This window comes from Nicotiana sylvestris, chromosome 9, assembly GCF_000393655.2.
Source record: "Nicotiana sylvestris chromosome 9, ASM39365v2, whole genome shotgun sequence".
NCBI lineage: Eukaryota > Viridiplantae > Streptophyta > Magnoliopsida > Solanales > Solanaceae > Nicotiana > Nicotiana sylvestris.
In genome coordinates, this window is record NC_091065.1 from 107,383,832 (window position 1) to 107,411,415 (window position 27,584).

At 36.8% G+C, this 27,584-nt stretch overlaps 2 protein-coding genes across 2 annotated transcripts; one reads left to right on the forward strand and one right to left on the reverse strand.

Annotated features, from left to right (window-relative positions):
• Positions 1-2,258: 2,258 nt before the first annotated feature.
• Positions 2,259-2,931, reverse strand: LOC104216201 (small ribosomal subunit protein uS9-like). Its single transcript, XM_009766202.2, has one exon. It carries the CDS (start codon positions 2,862-2,864, stop codon positions 2,421-2,423), a length of 444 nt encoding a protein of 147 aa, XP_009764504.1. The 5' UTR covers positions 2,865-2,931; the 3' UTR covers positions 2,259-2,420.
• Positions 2,932-6,781: 3,850 nt separating this feature from the next.
• LOC138878021 (uncharacterized) lies at positions 6,782-15,741 on the forward strand. Its single transcript, XM_070157675.1, has 5 exons — positions 6,782-7,001; positions 7,206-7,368; positions 8,438-8,494; positions 14,647-14,872; positions 14,953-15,741. The coding sequence occupies exons 1-5, from the start codon at positions 6,782-6,784 to the stop codon at positions 15,739-15,741; spliced, it is 1,455 nt and encodes a 484-aa protein (XP_070013776.1).
• Positions 15,742-27,584: the final 11,843 nt, after the last annotated feature.

Genomic DNA, 27,584 nt, shown 5'->3' on the forward strand with positions numbered 1-27,584 from the left:
TGCACCGAACTCCCGTATATTATGCTGGACCGGTCCTTATTGCAGCAAAATAGTAACTATTTTTCAATGACTTGGCAAACACTGACTATTTTTGAATGACTAATCCGAAAACTGGCTAGACCATGCTATTTTGTCAAATTTTCTGACTTGCAGTCGTCTAACATCTCATAGCATTTCATATTTACCATATTATTTTCTTATAAACGAAGCGTAGATATCTGGACTTATGTGTGACTTGCATACCGAAATTCTTCTCACAACGGTTAAGCTAAAGTAAGATTGTGTTTTTCAAGTTTCTTATAGGGTTTCTTTCTAGTTTTAACATTAGGTTGATTCGTCGATTAATATAATATTACTTGAAATTAGCATGAAACATAATCACATATACTATAGGTCAGCACATCTATAACGCATACGAATACAAACTTGCGGCGGATCCTTGATATAAACGCATGGTTAATGTGTGCCTTAAACTTGTGATATCTCAATCATATAAGAAGTTATTCTACATATTTGAAATTGTTTTTCATCAAAGCACACACAGAAGGATTTCTTTGCACATCTCCGGTCTTCCTATATATTATTATAAATGCTACAAAGTAAAAAAAAAATGAATGAATTCCCAGATATTTGTTAAGGCACATTTGGAACAAACATTACATCAAAAGCATCAGTTTGTGCCTTGTCACCGTATGCTGGTTTTCGGGACCAATCTATACCTTTTGCTTGTTCTGTAAAAACCACGGATGGATAGGTACAGAGGTATAAGCTTATTTATCTCAGAACTAACATAATCGTCATGACCTGCTACTTCGTAGGAGTTATATACATCTATCTTTAAATGATACAACTGCCAAAATCCAATGAAGTTTCTCTTTCAGGTTGACTGCCCCTTATGTATTGGAACAAGGATAGATGTATCGTTGAATTTTGGTAGTAGTATCATTTAAGGATAGATGTTATGGTCTATGACTCCTACCTTATGATGCTTATGTCAGTTCTAAAATAGATAAGCTTGCTAAGCTTATACCTCTTTACCTATTCATCCATAATTTTTTTGGAGACAAGCAAGGTGTAGATTGGTATCATGAACCAGCATACAGTGACAAAGCACAAATTGATGCTTTTGATGTAATGTTTATTCCAAATGTGTCTCAACAATAATCTAGGAACATGTATGCATTCAATCCTATTTTTACTTTTGTAGCATTTATAATAATATATAGCTTGACTTCCCATGCTTTTCTAACATCTCCATGGCACTCTCAAACCTATAAAGGAAGAACATCTAGTTCCTAAACTTTTCTACCCTCATATTTTCCATTACATCCTCTATTTCAACCGATCCAATTCTACGGATGTAATTAAAGGTACATAACTTCGTGTCTATCGATGTAGGTTTGCAACATTTTTGTGATTTCTTCAAAATCATTCTCTTATACTCTTCACCACAAACGTAATGCTAGTATCCATGTGTGCTTTTAATACACAATCCTTCCTCTTCCCTTATCCTTCCTCGCATCCCCATCACCATTTATTTCCTTTAACTCGACTTCATACTTCCGGTCACAATTTCCTCCATAGATCCAATCTCAAGAGATGGGAACAACGGATTTTGATAATTGTTCAAATTGAATGTATGGTTAATGTCTAAACTCATAAAATTTGTTTTATAATTTGAAAATCATAAAGGCAGGACAGAGTGAAGCGCTCTCATTCAATGGGACTCACAACAATCCAGATACCCTTTAGCTAGCACATGCTAAAAAGAATAAGCAAATACCCGTCTAAGAACTTGCACCTCCTACATCTCTCAAAACATGTACCCTTCGCACTATTTCCCCTCTCAAACCCCAACGCAATCTTTAGTCTTTCCCATCATCACCACTAAAATTCATTCACAAACCCCGGGGAAAAAATAAAGAGAAGAAAAAGAAAGGGACAGTTTCTCACTGCATTTTTTCTTTTTGATTGTTGTGTCTCTGCATCTAAAAATCAGGCACTTTGTATTTTATCTCTGTTCTGTCAAACACGTAATTAATAGGCCCGAATCTGAATAAATCCAAAATGAGATCAAGCTTAGTAGCTTGAACATTTAACTTTCAATTTTGTACAGCTTGTCTTACCCAATATCTGGATGACAAGCTTCATCGGTTTTGCAAAGGCAGAACCATCCTAATTAAACCTTTATCACAAGATATCCACCGAGCTAATAAGGCAATCGCAACAAATGATATCATAAGAAGCAGTGTAAGATATTCAGCAAAAACAGTAACGCCTTAACTCAAACATGCAAAATTAATCAGTAACCTCCCAGCAAAAGCTGTCTTTAAACAACACAAAAAGTACTAATCCAAAACATTAATTTAATATTACCGTAAAGGAGGTAAGCATCAAAGTACTGAAGCTTGAAAATCAAATTAACGGTAGGATTTCTGGAACCTAGCACGAGCACCACGACCTCCAAATTTCTTAGGCTCACAGCGCCTAGGATCAGCAACAAGCAAAGTCCTATCATACCTGACCAAAATATCCTTAATTTCCTTCTTCGACTGCTCATCAACGTACTTCTGGTAAAAAGCAACAAGTGCTTTAGCTATGGACTGACGGATAGCGTAAATCTGAGAAGTGTGACCTCCTCCTTTGACACGGATGCGCATGTCGACACCAGCAAAACGGTGACGGCCCAAGAGAAGGATTGGTTCAAAGGCCTTGTAGCGAAGGATTTCGGGCTGGACCAACTCGATTGGGACACCGTTAATCTTGATCAGACCGCGTCCGCGCTTGCAGTGAGTCACCGCCACTGCTGTCTTCTTCCTCCCGAAGCATTGCACTGATTCCGCCGTTGCTTCTAGCTTCTGCATTTTGCCTTGATTGAGAGCTGAAAATGGGAGTGTGAGAGGCGAAAGAGTGTGGTTAGGGTTTTTGAAGTAAAATAGGTTTGGGCTTGATGACTCTTTAGTTTGGGCTTCTTCATTTACCTAACTAGAGTGGCCCAATATACTTGGTATCTTTACATAAGGAATTTTTACCTAGTTATATTATATTAGAAACTTATTTACCTAAGTTTTCAAGTTTTTAATAAATATCTAGGTTTTTCTAACAAATTATATACATTGCTTCTTAAAAGAATCCTACCTTATTATTAGTGTCTTCAATTAATAAATTCAATTATATCCTTTCCTTCTCCCCCCCCCTCCTCTTCCCTCGCCTTTTTTTACATCAAAATTCATTAATCTAATCCCAGAATCTCCATCTTCTCTCTTTCCACCATCATCGATAGTTTTATATTATTAAAAAATATTTTAAAATTTTATGATAATTGTATGATAATTGTATCATAATTATATTTGAATTGCATCAGATACATCAATGCCTAAAACATAAATGTATCACAATTGTATTTAACTTGTATCTGGTATATTAATACCCAAAATAATACATGATACAATACTAATAAATTAATATACAATTATCACACTTGTGATACAAACTGTGAAATTCATCACGAAGGCACAACTGCTCGTAACAATATACAATGAATATACAACTCTCATACATTTGTAATACAATCTTGCAACAAGTATGATACATATATAATTATAATACAATCGCGATACATTTCTGAAAAATTTTGATCATCATCTTCTTCAAGTTTCAATCACAACTATACAGTAAAAATTTAATGTAATCATATTATAATTGTATTAGTGTTGTATTGAGTATTATTTTGGGTATTGATGTATCATATACAAGTCACATATAATAAAGATTTTAGAAAGAAAGAAAACAAGATTCTAACGCTTACCCACAACTTGATTCAAGAGCAATATTTTGAATTTTGTCTGCATTATATCAATAAAAAAAATAGAGATTTTGGGTGATTAGTAAGAAAGAGAGAAATTGAATTTCAAAAGATTTGGAAGAGCAAAAAAATCTGCAATGTTTTTTTTGGGGGGTGGGTGGGTTGGGGAGGGGTTGGGGAGGATAAAAATGGGTAAGCAAGATTTTGGCTAACAATAGGTAAACGAAATTTCTTACTGTGGGTAAGATTAATCTTGGATAATTGTTAAGAAACATAGAAGATGTTTTCTGTAATCCTTTGGAAAAGGAAAGAATTTTAAATGTATGGGGAATTATTGGAAATGGGAGTTGAGTGTCACGTAACTGATAGCCTAGATTTAAGGGATCTTAATTTTTTTTTTATTTTTTTTTTATGATTTTGTATATAACTAGTAAATATAAATATAAAAAGTAATTAATAAAAAACCTAAATAAATGTGATAAATAGGTTTCTATTATAGTATAACTAGGTAAAAAACCCTTTACATAAATATCTGGTTGAATTTACTGTTTATTTTTCCTAGCCGGTGTACATAAATAACACACTAATTTATGAGGATTATATATATATATATATATATATATATATATATATATATATATATATATATATATATATATATATATATATATTATTAATTAATTCTTCAATCCGTTGACTATTTTTAGTTTAAGCGATTAAATGGATTATTAAGTTAATTCTTCAATTCTCCTTCGTTTTTTATACACGACAGTACAAAATGCATTGGTGGTAAGAAATTACTAGAATGTTTACTCCTAGAGTGCAATGTTAAACTTCTTTAAATGCTGCTAGAAATTTTCAAAATTTAAGAAGATGCATAAGTTCATACATTAATTCATATAATGAGTTGTCTTCAGAAAATTTAAATTTAAGCTTCTTCACTGCCAAAATATAAATGGAACGCCCCGTAAATTTTAACACTATTTTGAATTAAGGAAATCTTACAGAAATCTCCCAAAAAATTTCCAACTTACTAACCTCTAGCCATTAATCATAAATTTATCAAAACTAGCCAAACACATATAAAAAATAAATACCCAAAGAAATTAGATTCTTTCTCTCCAAGAATCACACACAAAGATCTCCTTCCATATTTTTAGGCATGATTAGCAACATTAGATGCAAGATGGAAAGGAAATTTCATGGATGAGGTAACAAATAAGGTGATGAAACACCAAAATGTACATATATATATATACAATATTCCAAAAATTTAAGCAAAAGAGAATATTTTTTTTCAATGGGTATGGTTGAGATTAATTGAAAACATATAGATGAGTCAATATACAAAATTTGAGAAAGATTCGAGGTGATTTGGACTGAATTGGTATCAAAATCGGATTCAAAAAGTTCTTCTGCGACACATGTATCACACGTGTATCTCACACGCAGTTATACATGGATATACATGTGATACAAATATAATACATATTGATACACAGTGTGATACACATGTCATTTTTTCATGTTCATATTCTACTCCGAATTTTCAATTCAAACCACCTCAAAACTCCACCAAATCCATCTCAAAACTGAGATTCAAGCTCCTTAAGATGTATCCAATCTATTCTAATAACACCCACTCAAAAGAAAGCAAAAAATTTGATTTTTTTTTCTACAAATAGCTAATTGGCTAATAATAGTAATATTTTATGAATTGGTGAATTTTTATAATAAGCTACTTATTAATGGACATAGCTGGTATTTTTCCTTGAATTAATTAGGAATAATGTGTATAATGATGTGATTTAGTTCCAAGGTGTGTATAGGCCCATACAAGGATGGTGAAATAATTGGAGCATGGTAATATGTGCACATAGCTTGAAAGCTTTTCTTATTATTACAGAAAGATTTTGAACCTTAACTGATAAGTTCTATGTTTTTTGTTATAATGATTTGACAAACTTCACGAGGAAACCAGATAAAGAACCTGAAATAATTAGTTCTTTTGCATTTAGAGTAACTAGTCAGATGTCTAGTTCAACTCTCAATCAAATCAGTTAAGAGAACAGCAGATGGAACAAATAGAGATCAATTCCTCCGGTGACAGTACAAGTCAACTCTTTATAGCTGTTAAAGCTGCTGCACTATTACGTGTAGCATGTTGTGTACCGGATATTTGCTTACATCATCCCAATGACATCACACATATATATTATCAGCATGAGGCAAATGATTTCATCTCTCCAATACTTGTAAATCCAAAAATGATATTCTTTCAAATGCTAGCCACCACATCTCTCAAGAACAAAAGTTGCTGCAACCTCAAGGACCAGATCCAAAGATTGAAGATATCTTAAGTCCTTAGGTTTATTGAGTCTTTGTTATTTTGTTCTTCATTTTTAATCCTACACTACTTTCAAGAAGTGTCTTTGTAGGACAAATTTAAACTACTGTTTGGTTTAGTTTCTTGACTTGAGTTAGTCAAGGTTTGTTGCTTTGTAATAGAATTATTGCAAAGGGCTTACATTAGAGTTATTGTAAGGGGTGAGGGATTAAGAGTTTAATTCCTAAGTTGCAATAAGTTATGATCTGAAGTTTGCTCGATTTAGTGGAGTTGAATCCTACTAGGGTAGGTCATGGTTTTTAATCCCTTGAGCAAGGAGTTTTTCACGTAAATATCGCGTATTGTTTATTTGCTGCCGATTTAATGTGGGAACAGATAGAGAACCTGGTTCCCTATACTATTTGGTTTTACAGTCTGTTTCTTATTGTGTAAACTGATATAGAACTTGGTTCTCTATACAGTTTGGTGACTCTTAGTTTCTATCAATTGGTATCAGAGCAGGTTCTTTCTAAAAAGGTTAACACCTAGAAATAATCTACTTGGCTGCTCCACCAAACTTCGAGGAAGGACAATCAACGTACATATCATCAAGATTCAACGACCAATATTATGGTTGGTAGAAAACAAGAATGCATGACTTCATCATGGCTGAGGACTCAGAGTTGTGTGATGTAATCTATGATGGACATTTTGTTCCCATGAAAACTGTTGGTGAGGGAACAGTTACAGTCCCAAAAACAAGAAAAGAGTACAACGATGCTGATAGAAAGGCTATTGAGAAGAGTTTTACGGCAAAGAAGATTCTTGTTTGTGGCATCGAACTAGATGGATACAACCGCATCTCAGCTTGTCAGTCTGCTAAGGAGATCTGAGAAGCTCTTCAAACTGCCCATGAGGGAACTACTCAGGTTAAACAGTCTAAAATTGATATGCTTACTACTGAGTATGAGCTTCACTCCCTTGGAGAAGTCATCCCAAGAAACAAGATAGTCCGGAAAACACTCAATGTTTTACCAGGTTCCTAGGAATGTAAAGTGAATGTAATCACTGAAGCCAAGAATCTGCAGAAGCTGACCACTAATGAACTCATTGGAAATCTCAAAACCTATGAGATGAAGAGAAAGAAAGATCTTGAAATAAGAGATCCCAAGAAGGAGAAAAACCTGATTCTTAAAGTTGTCCACACTAACTCAAGTAATGATGAATCTAACATGACGTATCTCACTTGAAGATTTCAAAAGATGATTCGTAAAAATGGTGGGATCCCAAAGAAAGGAAGTTCCAACAGGAACTTCAAAGGAAATGATTGTTGTAATAAGTGTGGAAAATGTAAGGCCCCACAAAATTTCACCAAGGAATTCAAGTTTAGTGGTACCGAGGTAGGGCAATGTATACATGGGTAGTAGTTATAGCAGTAACTTGTAGAATGCATTAAACAAGCTTGTTGACTTTTTGGCAGAAGAAGGCAGTTTCTGCGGTCAAGTTCGAGACCGCAGAACCACTCCACAGGCCGCATATCCATCGCGAAGTTGGGCAAAAACTTTGTTGAAATTTGAAGGATGTTTTGCGGTCATTTATGCGATCGTGCATCTGTTTCGCAGTCCGCATTCTCCATCGCAGATATGGCATGAAGAATTTTGTTGGGTGATTCTGCGGTCCATTTTGCGTCCACATAAGTGGTCTGCGAACCGCAGACCCATCGCAAACCGGTCCAGACCAGCTCAGTTCTTTGCATCATTTTCGCAGCCCATTTTGCTGGCCGCATATCTGTTACGCGGTCCATTCTGTGACTGTAGACCTGAGTTTGGAGGGTCCATTTTCCTATTTTTATAACTCGACCCAATTTTAATAAATAGCCTTAGAGGCTCATTTTGAAGTGGACTTCTTATGATCTTAGAGAGAGGTAAGAGTATTTTAGAGAGAGAAGGAGAAAACCTAACATTCTAATCATCCAATCTTGCACCAATCTTCAAGAATCAAGGAAGCCAATCACTAGATTATCATCTATCCGGGTAACTCCTACTCCTAAGCTTTCATGCAAGAGGTTGAGTTCAAGTATATTGTGGGGTTGGAAATAGGCCATGCATGCGACACTAGGTTGTATTATGTGGGGTTAGTGAACCATTTTGGGTTATTTCTTGTTGAAATTGGTTGAGGGAAAAATGGATTACCATTGTAGAGCCTTGTAGTTTATTTTGCATGATAGGTGTTTGACAAAATTCCTAAGAGAGTTACACCATGAGAATCCTTCTAATTACTAACCAATTTTCGCTATCTTCCTATAGATTGTTATTGCTAGAAGTGTTGGGGCATTGTAGTAACTTAAGAAAAGCTCAAACAAGGTATGTCGGCTAAACTTCTCTCTTGAAATCGAATTCCATGATGTTCCCATAAGTTTCAAGTATGGTTGGCCCAAGTTCCTAATTCTCATGTTCCGAGTTATTCCTTATATATTTTACTATTCCGAATAAGCTTGTGTTGAAAGATATATACTAAGAATATGCACCAAATTCTCTTATCGTCTTGTGTTCTCCGTCGGGAAAATATCCTAGTGTGATCAACATGTCGAGATAGTATAATTTCAAATCATGCTTAAGGCCTTGATCCCAAATGCTCTTACTATTGATAACCTATAAATATGCTTGAATGTGAAAGAACTAAAGTGAGATATAAAATGAGTGATGGGTTTACAATACTTTAGCTTTATGTTTTGATGATCTAACAAACTTATTGTCAAAGAATCAGATAAGGGACCTGTCACACTTGGTACACAACTCAATCAACGGACTCGAGCTAATGTGAGTTGTATGACTTCAGAAGATAAAAAATCAACACAGGGACCTGATCCCCTTGTGTTTTCGTGATAGCAGTATGAAGTCAACTGTCTACAGCTCGAAAGTGACTGCCTGCACTGTACACGAAAATAGTGCAACACAGTACTGCAGACACTCCCCTTTGACCAACCAAATGATTATATCATTCAAGTGATGTCATCCAAGTTGTATTAACAAAGAGTATTAAAAAAACATCACTTGAACATTTGAGAATTCATTCAAGCTCTCCAGCCGTAACTCAATCAAGCATTCAATTCTTAAGTACATCAAGAACAAAGTACAATGCTACTACATACCAGTTCCTATAGCTAGTCTCTTGTATGTCCTTAGTTTAGTTTTAACTTTGTAATTGTTCTTCATTATAATTCCTACTTTGCTTATCTAGAAGCTTTAATTAGGAACCTCTTGAAAACCATAAACCTTCAGTGTTTGTATCGTGACTAGAGTTAGTCATAGTTGAAGTCTTTGTAATAGGTGTATTGCAAAGTGGCTTGTAATAAGTGTATTACAAATTAGTGAAGAATTAGGAGTTTAATTCCTAGATTGCATAGGTTGTAATATGAAGTTTGCTCATAGTGAAGTTGAAATCCTACCAGTGTAGGTCATGATTTTTTATCCCATTGAGCAGGGATTTTTCCACCTAAAAGTTCCTTGAACGAGGAAATGCAATTGAAGTGTTGAAATCAAAAGCCCGCTCATATGAAAAAGGAGCACACTTAGAATCAATAAAACAGAGGAGTCCAACAAGATCCCCAACAAGAAACAACAAGAGTTCCAAAAGGAATACGGAATAAGACCAATGCCCAAGAGTCACCAAGATATCAAGACAACAAGAAACGCGAGAGCATGATCTAGATAAGATTTTATAATTCATGTACCATAGTCTAGTTTAATTTTGTATTTCCTTTACAGTAAGGTGTAATAAGGAGGTCAGCAAGCAGTAAAAACAGCACGAAGCAGCAGTAACATCACAGTCCCACGGTAGTCCCAGCTACCAAAACTTCCCGAACTACATTGACCTGATTCCTGTTTAGCCCAGGATATGTAGGAAACCTTTGAAGCAAAGGTTCGGTCAAATCTTTTTCAAAAAATGCTTCACACGGAGTACTCGGATGGGCAAAAATCGCTCGCTTTATCTTTGCACGAAAACCCTTCGTGTATCCGGGCAAAGAGGGGCAGCTGTAAGCACGTGATTTTTGCCCTATATGAGAATTACTCCCAAAAAATCCAAAAATAAAATGATTTTTCTTTGGTGTGCAATTTTGTGATATTTTGTGATATTTTGAATAATTATTTGTATTTGTCTGTGCGTGTTTATTTGATAAATTAATAAAAAATACAAAAATATGTCGCATTTTGCATGTAGGATTTAATTCTATAGTTGTTAGTAATTAAATTTGTTTTACAAAAATTAAAAATTACAAAAGTAGGCATCGTTTGCATTTTTAGCATTTAATGTCCAAATATACAATTTTATGCTTAATTATTACTTAATTGTGCGTTAATTGTTATTGGGAGTTAATTTGCGCTTTTATAACTTAATTTAATTCTTAATAATAGTTTAAGTATTTTTATAATTTAGTTTTAGAGAAATAAAAGAAGAAAAAAGAGCGAAAATATAAAGAAAGTCGGAATTGGGCCTCTTCTTCGATTTCAAGCCATAGGCCCAAAAAATGGCCCAATCTTCCCTACGACCCAGTCCATTTCGAACTGGGTCGACCCAGTCCATAACCCAAAAGACCCAAACCCTTTTTGTTTTACATTTTACAAAACAAAACAAAAACAAAATGAAGAAAACCCTAAAAATTGCAAAACTCACCCGCCCCCCTTTCTATCTTTCTTCTTCTTCTTCCTCAAGAAAGACAAGCTCCATCAATGGCTACTTCACCATCTCCACCACAACCACCCCTTCACCACATAACCATGGCTGCCCTCAAGCTTCACCATTGTCGTTTTTGTTTTTGCGCCATGGCTGCCCGCGTTTGCTTTCATCTTCTTCGTCGAGCTCAAGCTTGAGCTCGACATCCATGGACGACCACTGCTTCTCTAGCAGCCATGGCTGCATTCCTCGAGCACCCGAACCACCACCAAACGACCATCGTTGTCATGCCCGTTACTACTGTGCCGTGCTACTGCTTTTGCTTCCTCCGTCGAGTTGATGCCGCCCGTTTCTGCCACTGCTGGGTCGTCGCCGCTGCTGCCACGTCGCAATAGTGACGCTGCCGCTGCTACTCCTTCCTCCGCCGCTGCTTCTGCTTCTCGACGTCGTGCTGCTGCTCGTCACGGCAGTAGCTGCGGCTGCTTCTACTTCTTCTTCGTCTTCGTCGTCCTTCGTTCGAGCTTTGGTCGAGGCTCGGACAGATTTGCTTACAATAAAAGTGCGTCGTTGATTCATCTCCGGTTAGTTGTTTTTGAGTTTTATTTTTGTCCATATTTTGTTTGATATTTTCCGGATTCAAATCGTTAAATGATTTAATCCTTGTTTTGTTCGTTGTTCGTCGTTGAAATAATTTTTAGTTTGTTCATATGTTTCGTTAAATTAATTTTCAGATTTCAAAATAGAAGTTTAATTAGTTGTTTTCATGTTTATTTCATGTTTGTATTATTGTTTAAGTAAGTATTTGTTAGTTTGATGTTTGTTAGATTCAAATTGAAATTTAATCAACTATTTCTTCAATTTGTTTCATGTGTTTATGTATTGTTAGAAATTGTTAATATTGTTAAGTTCAAGTTTAAGTTCATAATTGTTTCTTCGTCGATCTTGTTATTTGTTTAAAGAATTTAGTTGTATTAAAGGAATATATTGTTTTAATCGTTTAATCCGTCATGTTTGTTGTCTTAAAATAGATTCATTCATGTTCATACTTTGTTTGGATGATCTTGAATCCGAATTTTGTATAGTTTGATTTCTTGTTTACCATTTATAATTATTGCTTGAATTGTTCTCATAATCTTGTTTAAAGTTTAATATAAGAATTGTTTGTTGTAATGTTGTTAGAGTTGATTTTAAGTTCAATATGATTGAATTTAGAAATCTTCATACTTTGTTTGTTGTTGTTGTTGAATCCGAAAATAGGATTGTTTGTTGCTAAAATATTGTTCAATCAAATTTTAGTTGTTCTTTGTTGTTCAATTCGTGTTCATGTGATTTGTTGTTGAAATGTTGTTAAAATTGTGTTCATGTGATATTGTTGTTATGATGTTCATCCATGTTCATATTGTTGTTTGAACATTGTTAGAAATTGATCATATTGTCTATATTTTGGTTAAGTTTGATTAATTGATGTGTTATAGCTGATGGGTAGTTTGGTAAATTTGTAATACGTTCAGGGGTAGTTTGGTAATTTCAGTAAGGTCGGAAGGGGTAGTTTAGGAATTGTACATTTTGAAATTGTTTATTTGAAGCATGGGGGACAAAATGAAATGGGGTGGGTTGTGATATGATTATTTAATATAAAGGGGGGACAAGATTTAAATTAAAGGGGAATCTTGCATTATTTTAAATAAAGCATGGGGGACAAAATATAATGGGGTGGTGTGATATGTTTATTTAATGTAATGGGGATGAGTGGAAAGATAATGGGTTGGGTAGAGAAAAAGTATTGATTTAATTGATTAAAAGATTTATGGGATGGGATTATATATATGGGAAGTCTTGAAGACAAATGAAAAGAAATACAGAGAACAGAAATAGAGGGAGATACGAAAAAAAAATACACACACAGATAGAGAGAAAAAAACGGACAGAGAATAGAAGAGAGAAAAATTCCGAAAAAATATTTAAGCTTTCAAAATAAAAATAAAAGCTAAAAAATCTACTGCTTTCTTTCTTTGTTTGAAATTAGTATTAATGGTTGTTGTTTCATTTAAAGCTTAAAGCTTTTGTTTTTGGGATTACTACTCCACCGGTCTGTTACTGGGTTGTTACTGTTGCTGGGCAGTTGTTGCTATTGTACTGTTATTACTGCTGCTGATTCTCATCATCATTTTCTTTTGCTTCCAATATCAGGTACATATCTGTAAATTCATGTCATGAAAAGCTTCAACATGGCAAGTAAATGAAGTTTGGAATTATAAGGATGTCTTCTACTCATTTAAATTTTATTAGTTTAAATTTCAGTTTGTTTCAGTTGGTTAACAAAGTAGTATGCTTGACATGAAGACTATTATCTAATCGTTTTCTTTTTAAAAGTTTGCATAAGTTTTGTAATAATATTGTCCATTTCGAAATCTCATTAGTATAGTTATATTTGAATTGTCAAAATAGGGAATATGACATAAAAATGGGCCATTGATTACATCCCGTAACATTGTTAGCTAAATGTAAAGTAGAATAGAAATATCAAGAAAACTACGTTCTAACCTCTGTTGTTGAATAAGGTTAAAATGATGTTGATTGTATTTTTTCATATATGGACGTTAAAATATTATGAATGGTTCCGACGAATTGATTAGCTTGTTACGACGTTAAAATATTATGAATGGTTCCGACGAACAACTACGTTGTATATAAAGCAATTTTATTGAATCAGTTTGTAATATTTCTTTTTTCTTATCAACTTGACTCTTATCTTCCATTGCAAACATTAACCAAACCATTATAACTTTGGACTAAAAACAAGTAGATGAGAAGGAGATATAATTTCTTCGAAAACTATTAGTTTGTTCATCAAATTAATTCTCTTTCCTAGTTTTATATGCAATTCATTTTTTGGGTATGCATATATTGTATTTACGAAAAAATGGTATTATTAATCCCACGTTTATTTTTACCCTTTTAAATTTGAATGGCTTGGAGAAATTTAATTCTTACGCAAAAAATATAATTTGCGGTTAACATTCAACAATTTATGGAAAATCTATACTACTATTAAGAATATTTTGCGTGATTAGGGATGCGTTCGCGTAACCTGATTATATTTCTAAAAGCAATTCGGATTATGCGTTCGCGCAACTTCGAACGAACATTTAATAAAAAGGGGGCTCTTCGGAGAATATCAATATTAATTTCATATAACTCGAGATGTGCGGTTCAATATTTAATTATACAAGAGCGACGAACGTTCTTAATTTTATTTTAAGCACAATTTCGAACTAGTCCTTTTTTTTTTCTTATAATAAAAAATTTCGAAAAAAATAATAATTATTATATTATCAATATCATTGTGTATACGTACGCGTGACACGATTTTTCACGTTAAAATATATATAATATATAAAACGGATACACGTACGCGTGATTCGATTCAAAGAAGGGTCTTTAAATCTAAATAGAAGCGGTAACAATAAAATCATGCAATAAAAATGTATTTTACAAATCAAAATAATCAAGCCGAATATAACAGTTGAGCGACCGTGCTAGAACCACGGAACTCGGGAATGCCTAACACCTTCTCCCGGGTTAACAGAATTCCTTATCCGGATTTCTGGTGCGCAGACTGTTAAATAGACAGAGTCATATTCTCCTCGATTCAGGGATTAAAACCGGTGACTTGGGACGCCTTAAAATTCCTAGGTGGCGACTCTAAAACAAACAAACAAATCCCGTTTCGACTGTCCTTTAATTGGAGAAAACTCCCCACGCGCCCCGCGGGCGCGGTAAAAAGGAGGTGTGACACTAGGAACAAGCTAGTGAGAAAAATTCTTAGTGTTTTGCCCAGTTCATGCGAGAGTAAAGTGAATGTCATTACTGAAGCAAAGGATCTGCAGGCCCTAACTATAGATGAGCTAGTTGGAAATCTGAAAACCTACGAAATGAAGAAGAAAAAGGATAGTAGAAGAAGAGAACCAAAGAAGGAAAATAACGTGATACTCAAAGCTGAAAACAATGACTCAAGTGAAGAGGACAATGACATGGCTTACCTAACCAGAAGGTTTCAGAAGATGGTCTGAAGGAATAGAGGCATACCAAAGCTGGCAGTTCCAGCAAACTAAAGAATTATGACCTCTGTCATAAATGTGGTAAGCCAGGGCATTTCATCAAAGATTTCCCTCTCCTAAAGCAAGAACACTTCAAGTACAAGCCTGATAAAGCAGCCAAGAGAAACCCGATTCCTGACAAACGCTTCAAAAGAAAGAACGTCTCTGACAACGTTGTGAAGCAAGTTCTTGAAGCATGGGGAGATTCCTCCAGTGAGTCTGAAGAAGAAAATGATGCAGGTGATAGTTCTATGAGGGCTGTTGAAAGTGAAGCAAATGAATATGATTCAATATTTGCCTTGATGGCGCAGTCAGACAATGATGAAGATGATGATAATGATGAGGTAACTTTCAGGGATGTTCAGAGAAATATGAAATCCTACTCTCCTAAGAAACTCATGTCATTAACAAATGTATTAATTGATGCCTATCATAGTCTTGTAGATGATAAGGATGCCTTAACCATAGAGTTAGGAGATGTTGAACGAACTAGAGATGACCTGGTAGTTTGTGTGGTTGATCTGAAGGAAACCATAGGTAATCTGGAAATTGAAAAGGAGGTTCTAACTAAGAAAGTTGCTAGTGTAGAACATGAAAGAGACGATTTGATGGTAGTAGCTGTTGACTTAAAAGAAGCTATTGAAAAATTCAATAAAGAAAAGAATGACTTAGTGGAGAAAGTTGATGTCTTAGAGCAAGAAAGATATGGCCTCGTAGTTGTGATTATAGACTTGAGGGAAACAATAGAGGAACTCAAAGCAGAACGTAGGCCTAGAAATTATGAGAAAGGGAAAAAGTTGCTAGTGAAGCACATATTAAGCTTGAAAACGAGTTAAATGCTATAAAAACTAGTCTACGTGCTGACCTTGAGAAAAATAGACAACTTCAAGCAGAATTGGAAAGAGTAAAAAATGATCTTGGGAAGTCTCTTAAGTAGACCTGGTCCTCGAATGCTATTACTGCCATGTACGTTAATAATGGTGGAAACAGGCAGGGAATAAGGTTTCAAAGGGTGAGAACTCCTTATAACCCTCATAGCAAGTATGTTACTGTACCTGACAATTGGTTGTGTACCCATTGTGGGAACAATAGGCATTTCAAAGAAAATTGCCAAGCTAGGGTTCAGTCTCTTAAAAAAATCAAATTTTTTGCTGAGAGAGTAACTGCTGAAAAGGGACCAGGTGCCACCCATAAAAAACGCATATTACCTGCATGGACTATAAGAGCACTTCTTCATCCTCTTGATTATTACAAGGGACCCAAACTTGCTTGGGTTCCTAAATCTAACCCGTGATCTCTTTGTGCAGGGAACAGTGAAAAGAAGCAGTCAATAATGGTTCATGGATAGTGGATGCTCAAAGCACATGACTGGGAATACCATGGATTTTCTTTCACTAAAAGCCTTGCAAGGAGGGAGTGTATCCTTTGGTAATGGGAAAAGGGGTACATTCTTGGAGTTGGAAAGATTGGGAAATCACTCACTCACTCAATTGAGAATGTGTACTATGTCAATGGTCTTAAGTACAGTCTCCTGAGTGTTTCTCAAATATGTGATAAAGGAAACAAGATGAAGTTCTTGTCAAAGATATGCACAGTTACAAATCTAGTAACGAGTGAAGTGGTACTTGTGGCCAAAAGATACAAGAACATCTACACTGCTGACTGTGAGTCCCTACAAAGTGGTGATCTGAGTTTCCTGAAAGCAGTTGATAATAATGCTGAACTGTGGCATAGAAGATTGGGCATGTAAGTTTCTCTCTACTGAATAAGCTAGTTTAGAAGGACCTGGTTTGTGGTCTGCCCAAGTCAAAGTTTATGGAGCAAAACGTTTGTGATGCCTGCACCAGAGGAAAGCATGTGAAATCTTCATTCAAGCCAAAGAAGGATGTCAGCACCTCAAAACCACTTGATCTCCTTCATATGGATCTACGTGGTCCTATGAGAGTGCAAAGCAGGGGAGGAAAAAGATACATTTTTGTGATAGTGGATGACTATTCCAGATTCACTTGGACTCTGTTCCTTAAAACAAAAGATGAGACTTTTGAAATTTGTATAGCCTTTGTGAAGAAAATTCCAGTGAAAATGGAATCAAAAGTAGCATGCATTAGATCAGATCATGGAACAGAATTTGACAATGCTAAGTTTAATGATTTCTGCAACGAGAATAGGATTACTCATAACTTCTCAGCCCCTAGAACTCCACAACAAAATGGAGTTGTGGAAAGGAAGAACAGAACCCTTAAAGAAATGGCAAGGACAATGCTGATAGATAGTGGGATTGCTAAGAACTTCTGGGTTGAAGCTGTCAACACTGCCTGCTACTTGGTGAACAGGTGCATGATCAGGTCTCTCTTGAACAAAACTCCCTATGAGTTGCTGAATGGAAGGAAGCCCAAGATGACTCACTTAAGAAATTTTGGGTGCAAATGTTATGTTCTCAACAATGGAAATGATCAGCTTGGAAAATTTGATGCCAAGAGTAATGAAGAAATCTTTTTGGGACATTCTTCTCAAAGTAAAGCTTACAAGGTCTACAATAAGCGGACTCAATGCGTAGAGGAGAGTGTACATGTAATCTTTGATGAGTCGTACCTTTCCTATGAGGAAAGCAACAAGGGTGATCAAGATGGAGAGCCTCTGCTAGTTCCAAGTGAAGTCATTGATATGGCAAATGGAAAGGCAGACATGATGAGTCAAGTGAAGGAGCCAAGTGAAGACAATACAGTCTCTTCCTCATCAACCAGAGAGGAACCAAGTACCACAATTATAACTACTAAAACTGAAGAAAGAGTGGTTGATGCAGTTCAAAGTACCCGACAGGTAGCTGAAAGAAGAATGCCAGGGAACCAATCAGATTTACCCAGCTCCTCTACAAATGAGGCTCAAGTGCCCAACTGGAAACACAAACGCTCCCATCCTCTTAACAATATAATTACACCTCTGGATTCAGGAGTGCAAACTAGATCAAAAGCCAGAAACTCATTTGCCTTCTCAGCTTTTCTTTCCCAAATAAAGCCCAAACACATTAAAGAAGCCTTAAAAGATGCAGACTGGATCACAGCCATGCAAGATGAGTTACATCAGTTCGAAAGGAACAACGTATGGCACCTGGTACCTAGACCCTCAAATCGAACCAACATAAGAACCAGGTGGGTATTCAGGAATAAGCTTGATGAACATATGTCACGACCCTAAACTCGGACCCAGTCGTTATGGCGCCTCTCGTGAAGACAAGGCCAGCCGACACTTCCTATTTAAATATTTAACAGTTAAACAGTAAGAAACAGTCTAAAGCAAGATAAAATAATCCAATGTTTAAGCAGTTAACAACATAATGTGCGGAATACAATCCAACACAGCCCGATACTGGGGTGTCACTAGTCATGAGCATCTAAACAATCCGAAATACTTAGATAAATCTATAGAGTTTAATACAATAACTAAGAACTCAGAGAAATAAGATAGGGAAGAAGCTCCAGGATGCGAACGCCGACAGCTACCTAAAGACTCCTCGGATCCGCCTGAGCTGGAAAGATCAACATTCGAGAGCGGGACCAGATGCGCCTGAATCTGCACATGGGGTGCAGAGAGTAAAGTGAGTACTCCAACTCAGTGAGTAATAATCATAAATAAAGACTGAAAGCAAGAAATCACATAAAACACATTTGCAGACTATAATGAAGCAGTAAAATTAGTGAAAGATATGTGAAAGTCATTTAATTCAAATTAAACTTCACGAAAACCTTTTTCAACAATTTAAGCAGATAAATGGCAGGTAATTAAGAAAAATAAACACATAATGGTTCGCCCCTCGGGCACAGTATCAACAAATCCGCCCCTCGGGCAATATCTCAGAACAATAACAGCCCTCAGGCTATATCTCACATCACAATGGGTACCTGTACTCACTGGGGGTGTGCAGACTCCTGGAGGGGCCCCTTACGACCCAAGCACAATATCAAGTCATCTCGTGGCATCATCGCTAGACCCTCGACCTCATATCAACAAGCCACCTGGTGGCATACATATCTCAGCCCCTCAGCCTTATAAACATAATCAGTGTATCACTGCTGCGGCGTGCAGCCCGACCCAAAAGTATCCTCACAGCACAGGCTCTCGACCTTACTCAGTCTAAAATCACATAAGCCACTCGAGCAATAGTAAAACATGATGCTCAGCCCAAAATATTATTTGAGATATCATTTGATATATTAAAACAAAGTAAACATGGCTGAGTTATGAAAACAGTGAAATATAGCATGACTAAGTTCAAGTATAAAGTCAAAACAGTGAGGAAATATCAATAAAATCCCCTAAGGGTTCAAATAGTTGGCATCTAGCCCAAATATGGCATTCAGCCCAAAACATGATGATAACAAATAGATTTCAGTCAAATACGCGGTAAAATAGTCATTCAGGACGGACTAAGTCACAATCCCCAATAGTGCACGACCCCACGCTCATCATCTAGCGTGTGCGTCACCTCAATATAGCACAACGATATGCAATCTAGGGTTTCATACCCTCAGGATATCATTTACAATTATTACTCACCTCAATCTGGTCCAAACTCTAGCCCGCGATGCCTTTTCCCTCACGAACCAACCTACGGATGCTCCAAATCTAGCCACAATCAGTACATAACCATTAAAATATGCTAAGGGAAAAAAACTCACTCGAAAATATTCAATTTACATAAAAATCCCGAAATTGTTCAAACCTGGCCCCCGGGCCCACATCTTAGAATCTAACAAAATTAACATCAATAGAATCCTCATCCTCCCACGAGTCTATATATATCAAGAACATCAAAATCAGACCTCAAATGACCCATCAAGTCCCCACTCAAAGGTCTCTTACTATCAAGCCCTAATCCCTCAATTTTATTCCTTAATTTCCACTAATAACATGATTAAACAATGGAAAAATGATCATAAACATGAGTAATGAAGCTCAGGGAACTTACCCAACTGATTCTCTTCGATTATCCCTTGAATTCACTGCCCTAACTCGCTTCCCGTCTTCAAAAATGGAGAACTTAGCAAAAATTCGCGAAGGAACATTATATACTTTCTGACCCAGGTATTTTCGCATCTGCGGTCCTTTTTGTGGTCCCGCTTTAGCGACTATTCCACCGCATCTGCGGTTTTCATTAAAATGACAATCTCCGCATCTGTGGTTAAAAACTTGCACCTGCACTACCGCAGGTGTGCCCACTTCACCGCTTCTGCTATTCCTAAAGACTTCTACTTGGCCGCATCTGCGGCTGCCTTTCGCTTCTGCGATCATAGCACCTGCGGTCTCCCAACCGCAGGTGCGGTTATGACAGAACCAAATGCTTCAGTTACAAAACTCAATTCCAAATCCTTCCGTTACCTATCCGGAATCACCTCGAGGCCCCCGGGACCTCAACAAAAAGCACAAACATATCCCATAATCTTATTCAAACTCGTTCCAACCTTTGAAATGCTCAAAACAACATTAAAACATCAAAATCACATCAAATTCAAGCCTAGGATTCTAAAATCTTCTGAATTCCGCTTTTGATAAAAAACCCAACAAAACCACGTCTGAATGACCTGAAATTTTGCATACACATCCCAAATGCCACAACGGAACTACTACAACTCCCAAATTTCCATTCCGACCCCTATATCAAAATCTCACCTGTCAACCGGAAAATGCCGAAATCTCAATTTCGCCAATTCAAGCCTAAACCTTCCACGGACTTCCAAAATGTATTCCGATCATGCTCCTAAGTCCTAAATCACCTAACGGAGCTAACCAAATCATAAAATATTCCGATCCACGATCATATACCAACAAGTCAAATCTTGGTCAAACCTTTCAAATTTCAAGCTTCAAACTGAGGACTGTTCTTCTAAATTCATTTCGATTACCCTGAAAACCAAAACTAACGATTTACATAAGTCATAATACATCACACGGGGCAAGTCATGCCTGAGAAGTGGCAAGCAAAGTGTAAAAGCTCAAAATGACCGATCGGGTCGTTACAACATGGAAACACTACAATGAACAAGGCAAGGCTAGTGGTCCAAAGCTACAATAAGGAGGAAGGAATTGATTATGATGAGACTTTTGCTCCGGTTGCTCGCATGGAAGCTACTAGAATCCTCATTGCCTTTTCATCACATATGAAATTCACTTTGTTTCAAATGGATGTCAAAAGTGCTTTTCTAAATAGCTTCCTCAAGGAAGAAGTTTATATAAAGCAACCTCCAGGTTTTGAATGTCATGATAAGGCACTGTATGGGTTAAAGTAGACTCCTCGATTTTGGTATGAAAGATTGTCAAAGTTTCTCTGAGAAAATAGTTTTACAAAAGGAAAAATTGACAACACCTTATTCCTGAAGAAACGAGAGAGGAACCTGCTCATCGTTCAAGTATATATTGATGATATCATTTTTGGGGCAACAACTGATTCACTATGTGAAGAATTTGCAAAAATCATGTGAAGTGAGTTTGTGATGAGCATGATGGGTGAGTTGAATTTCTTCTTGGGTCTTCAAGTAAAGCAGTCCATAAAGAGTACATTCATCAGTCAATAGAAATATATCCAGGAGCTTCTGAAGAGGTTTGATATGGAAGCATCAAAAGTGATTGACACTCCCATTACCACTGCTACTCAGCTGGATATGGATGAATCTGGCTCTCTTGTAAATCAAACCATGTATAGAGGAATTATCGGGTCTCTTCTCTATCTCACTTCCAACAGACCAGATATTGTCTTTAGTGGGGCTATGTACAAGGTTTCAGTCAAATCCCAAGGAATCTCATCTGAAGGCTGCCAAGAGAATTTTGAAATATCTTAAGGGAACACAGGACCTGGTCCTATACTACCCTTCAGGTGACAATTTTAATCTTATTAGGTATGCTGATGCTGACTATGCAGGTTATCTTGTGGACATGAAAAACACATCTGGAATGGCTCACTTTCTAGGATCATGCCTCATCTCATAGGGCATAAGGAAGCAAAATTCAGTTGCTTTTTCAACAGCTGAATCAGAATATTTTACTGCAGCTTCTGGCTGTGCTCAGCTCCTATAGATCAAACAACAATTGGAAGATTTTGGTGTGTACACTGGCTGTGTGCCTCTTCTATGTGACAACACTAGTTCACTCAACATGGCCAAGAACCTGGTTCAACATAAAAGAACCAAGCACATTGATGTGAGACATCATTTTCTCATAGACAATGTGAAGAAGGGGCTTATCTGTATGAAGTTCTGCAGTACAGAAGACCAAATTGCAGATATCTTCACCAAAGCACTAAGCATAGAATATTTTGAGAGAAACAGGATGGAGCTGGGGCTAATAAAGCCTAATTGAGAACCTGATTCCTACCATATGGCTATGAAAGTCACATTTAGGTAAAATTAGCTAAAGTGTTTTCCGGCCAAGCCTAACTCACTTCAATACTGTTGCAGGTAGACACGCATGATGATTATAGAAGTTGCAAAAGCACTGTATGAGCGGTAAAAGAGGATTGAGAATTTTTGAAAGACAGGTCAAGAACCTGGTTCTTGTACCACATGTTAGTAGTCTTGTGTTTTTTCATACATATCTTAAAAGGAAACAAAAATTAAGTGCCATGTCATCAACCTTTTCAGACCCTATATGTCACGTTTTTTCATTCAAATCCCTTCACTCCCCTCTGAAATGTTACATCTCCCCGAAAAGCACCGCCATTTCAGAACTGGTTTCTCTCTCCCTCATAATTGTCTCTTCTCCCATTAAAACCCCCTCATCACTTTGAACGATCATATCTCTCTCCCTCTCTCTCTCTTTATCTCTCTCTCTCTCTCTCTCTCTCTCTCTTTCCTTCTCTTCAGTCCCTCTCCAGAACTTTCAAACTTCTTCTCCACCATGGCTGAAGATCAACCGATAATCCCCACCATAGTCTAGAAAACTCCAGAGAAAACCCTTGACTCTTCTATTTCTAGTGAAACACTTCTCACCATTCCCTTTTCCACCACCATTGTAGATGATACTCCTAAACCTGATTCTCCTTCACCCTTTATTTCCTCCATTACTCCCTCAGACCCTTCTCTCTCTCTAAGTGTTGAGAACTCAGAAACCCCCAAACTCAATAACTTCTTATCTTTGTCGCCTGAGATTCTCACAACACAAAACAAAGATAGAGAACAGAGTGATACTCCATAGGTAGAAAAGTCCTCTGAGGTTGGTATTAATCAATCTTCAAGTACTCCTATCTTGGAGTTTGCTGCACCCAGAATCTCCAAAGAAAGAGGTCATAGAAATATATTGACTATATCTGTTGAAGGAATAATGTATGGAGTTACCCCTACTATGTCTGAGTCTAAGGGGGAAGAGACTATGTCTGAATCTAAGGGGGAAGAGACTAAGTCATTGGTGGGAGAAGGAACTGTGGTGCTCTTTGAAAATCCTATACCAGAAGAACCTACTGGGACCCTTCTTGAAAGACCTGACCTCTCTCCTAAGGAAACAGGTCAAGGATCCTCTTCCTAGGTCAGTTTCAACCCTGCTCCTTCTCCTCACGTTGATGTTGATCCTTTGGAAATTTTGGCTCCTGCTATGATGTCTAGTGATGAAGAAGATCAGGATAATGTTGCTCTAGATGTGTTCATTGCCAGAAGGAGGCCAGTAGCCATTCCTGAGCCCTCTCCTAAGTGACCTACTATTAGGTTGCAGGCAAATGAGGCTCTTGAGTCTGCCAAGAAGAAGAAAAAGAGGCTGGTGAAAAATGGAGAGGTTGTGTGTGACAAGAACATCCCTGTTGTGGAAGTGGATGAGGAAGCTATAGAGGAACCAAGTTCCTTAGTCAAGAGATCTCAGAAAAAGAAGCGATCCGATGAAAATGCTTCGGAGGAAGGTGTTGCAATGCCAAGTTCAAAGTTAGTAAAATGCAGTGACAAGTTGAAACAAGTAATGGCTGAAGAGGCACTGTTTGATGAGGAAATTCTAGTGAAATCAAGTAGAAAGGGTAAGTCGAGTGTGAAGTCTAGTAAAAGAAAATTGGAAACTGTGAGGGAACCCGATTTTGTGAAGAAAGTGAAACGTGAAAGTATGTCCGGCAAAGAAAGATTGAGGTATGTCTGTGGGGTCGCACATTCGACCCAGAAATATCTGAGATGACTGGCATGAGACAAATCCTTGAAATGGTTGAATTTCAATAGTAGGGACATCTGTTCAAAGTGGATGTGCCCAAAGTCTATGAGGATGAGGTCCAAAGTTTTTATGCTGACCTCTTCACTGCTGAATCTGACCATAGTTGTGCACTGGTCAATGGAGTTGATATTGTTCTGGATGCTGCTCTGCTTGAAGACATACTTAAGGTCCCTGCTAATGGTATGTTTTCTGTCAAGGACGTATGCGATCAAATTTTAGGCATGTTATTGTAAATGAGAGAGCAGTCCAGTATGGGGAACAAGTGCATAAAAAAGCTTTGCTTCCTATTTATCAGCTCCTGTTTGAGTTGGTAAACAAGGTCCTTCTACCCCATGCTGAGAGGAGGTCCATCACTTCCAAGTCTGATCTGTATTTCATGTAAGCACTGGATGGGTTCCTATTTGTTAATCTGCTAGCCATAATGATTGAGTACGTGCAAAAGGTGGCAATTTTCAAAGATAGAAACCATGGTCTTCCTTATGGATTTCTTCTCACGCATGTCTTCAAGTTCTTTGATGTGCCTTTGGGACATCCCAAGATAGGGACCAAGAAACAGACCTTCTCTTAAACTACTCTAGAAGAATGTGAATGTATTGAAAAAGGTGGAGGGGTAGGAAGCACTTCGACAATCTCACAGCTTATCAATGCCCATAATAGTGCTACTGAGGAGATTATGAAGTTGAAGGCAAGGAATGCCATTTTGGAGAGTCAGCAGGCTCAAGGGGAACTAGGGTCAAATGCAGAGGTTGCTTGTCTGACTAAAGAAAATGCTGATCTCAGGCAACAAGTTGAGAACCTGAAGGAGAAACTGCTCGCAGAGCAAATGTCGGCCAATGCTCAAATTGATCTCGTTCTCAACACTCTTGCTACAACTTCTAAGACCTCTCCTTCTAGTGTTCCCTAGGCTAACCCTTCAGTGACCAGTTTCTAGATTATCTCTTTTGTTGTTGATGACTCTATAGTAGTTGTTTTTGCTTTTATTTTATGGTGTGGATGGAATTTCCTTGTACTGCTCCCGCTGATAACATTCCAAATATGCCTTTTCTGTAATGGCAAAGGTTTATGTTTTATAAAAAGTAATGAAAACTATCCTCTTTTGCTATGAATGCTTATGTTTCTCTACTTCTCTTTTCTATCATGTGGTATGCACATATGTGACATGAGTTAGCTAGTCTAGACTTCTTTATGTTGATTTGTCGCTTGTGTATTTTTAATGATGTCAAAAGAAGGAATAATAATTGAAACATGGATCTGATTAAGGGGGAAGCATAAAGTTAGGGGGAACTTGTGAAGTTCCTATTACTTCATCTGGTTTATTTTGCTCAGAATATGGGTTATCAATTTCTAAGTTTGTCATCATAAAAAATGGGGAAATTGATGGGTTTATAGTACCTTAGCTTTATGTTTTGATGATCTAACAAACTTACTGTCAAAGAACCAGAAAAGGGACTTGTCACACTTGGTACACAACTCAATCAATGTGTCACGACCCAAATCGATGGACCGCGATGGGCACCCGGTACCTTACTCAACCAAGTACCAACATAACATATCTTTTCATGTCATACTATCATAAATAACTGAGCCGAAGAGGCTACCGTGAAATAGGTAGGATACAACACGAAATACCAATCTATACATAAGACATACGGGCCTACAAGCCCAAAATAACCGCTCGTTCCCTGAATATATGCCGACAAGGCCATACAATATCTTACGTACATGACATCTGTCTACAAGCCTCTAAGAATATGAAATTTTCATAAAGGTCGGGACAGAGTCCCACCATACTAATCAATACACATCTAAATCATACCCACCAAACAAGCAACTCCGAAGCAAATGGAGCGCACCAACATCTTCCGCTGAGCTGATAGCCTACTTGGAGGGCTCTCGACCTGTCTATCAAGACATGCGGGCATGAAACGCAGCGTCCCCAGGCAAAAGGGACGTCAGTACGAATAATGTACCAAGTATGTAAGACACATAAATAAGTACATAACATACATGGAAGAAATATAGAGTAATTGACTCAACCTGTAAGTCTGGATAACTCTGTAAATCATGAAATACTTTTAGTGTCATGCATATGCGTATGAATGTCATGTCGTGAATAGGTACATATTTCATAACATCGTCAGCCTCTGAGGGCATCCTATCATATCATATCAACCACTTTCGGTAAAATCATCAACGTATACCAGCTGATCATGTGGTGATGCGTATATAACACCTTAACCTTTTCCCATATCCCATATACATATATATATATACACACACACACACACACATATATATATATATATATATATATATATATATGCGTATATATACATACATATATATATATATGCGTATATATACATACATACATATATATATGCGTATATAACGCCATCTTGGTCATGGGTCAATGTACATGTATAAATGCATGAAGTGCATATGAAATACGTTAATAAAATCTCTCGGTATGTCATAGGACCATTATGCCTCTGATTAATATCATAAAGTAAACTCTTTTCAACTTTGGTATTTTTTTGATACCCATGAACAGATGATAAAGTATTATGACACATGGAAATTCAAGAACATAGATATTTTTAATACTTCTATGAATAAAGTTATTCATGGAATTTGTGCATTTGCACGTTTCATTCGTATCATATAGATCATGCCAAAAGAAAGAAGGGATAGCCTTAGCATACCTGGAGTAGGGAAAAATCTGTATGATATTCTTGGAAAAGGCCGCACCGTACTTTCGTAGAATCACAAAATCTCGCGTTGCTAATGTGCTAAGAAATTTCGTCGGAATTACTTTGTTGCGAGACTTTTGTTAAAAGCTTGTTGGATGGAGTTGTAGCGTTGGTTTGGACATGTCTTGAATTTGTATTAAGAAGAAATCAGACTTGCATCAAACTTGTAAGAATTGCTCTTGTTTTTTATTGTAGTACTTTAGTATATAAAATATAAGGATTGAAGTGTTTGTTTTAGAATGAAATGTATTGAAAACTTGATGAGAATGGCTAACGCCCCACTTCTGATTGTAGTAAAATCAGGTTGTTTTCAAGAAATCAAGTTGTTTGTAAGGAATCAAATTATTTGTATTGAAAATCTTGGAAATGGAGTGTCTTGTACTTAATATGCTAAGTTGCCACTTAACTAAAATTGATCAAGAGTCATTTGGGCAAGAGTGGCTTGCTGCCACGTTGGTTTTCTCATCTTTATCCAATTGCTTTTTTAATTAATTGTGTAATACCCCATTACCCAATAATTAACCAATTACTCGCATAATTAAGAATTATCTCAACTTACTTAAAATACTACTCTCTTTTAACATACCTTGTACACCTTACTAGCATGGTCATGTAGTACCTTATATGACACTAGTCCATAAATACCGGATATTTTAGCTCGGGCCGTATTTTATCCCAAAATACCAAACTTTGATGAAAATTCATTTTCTTTGACTTGCTTCCCCTTTCACCTTCACGAATTTACTCATCATTTG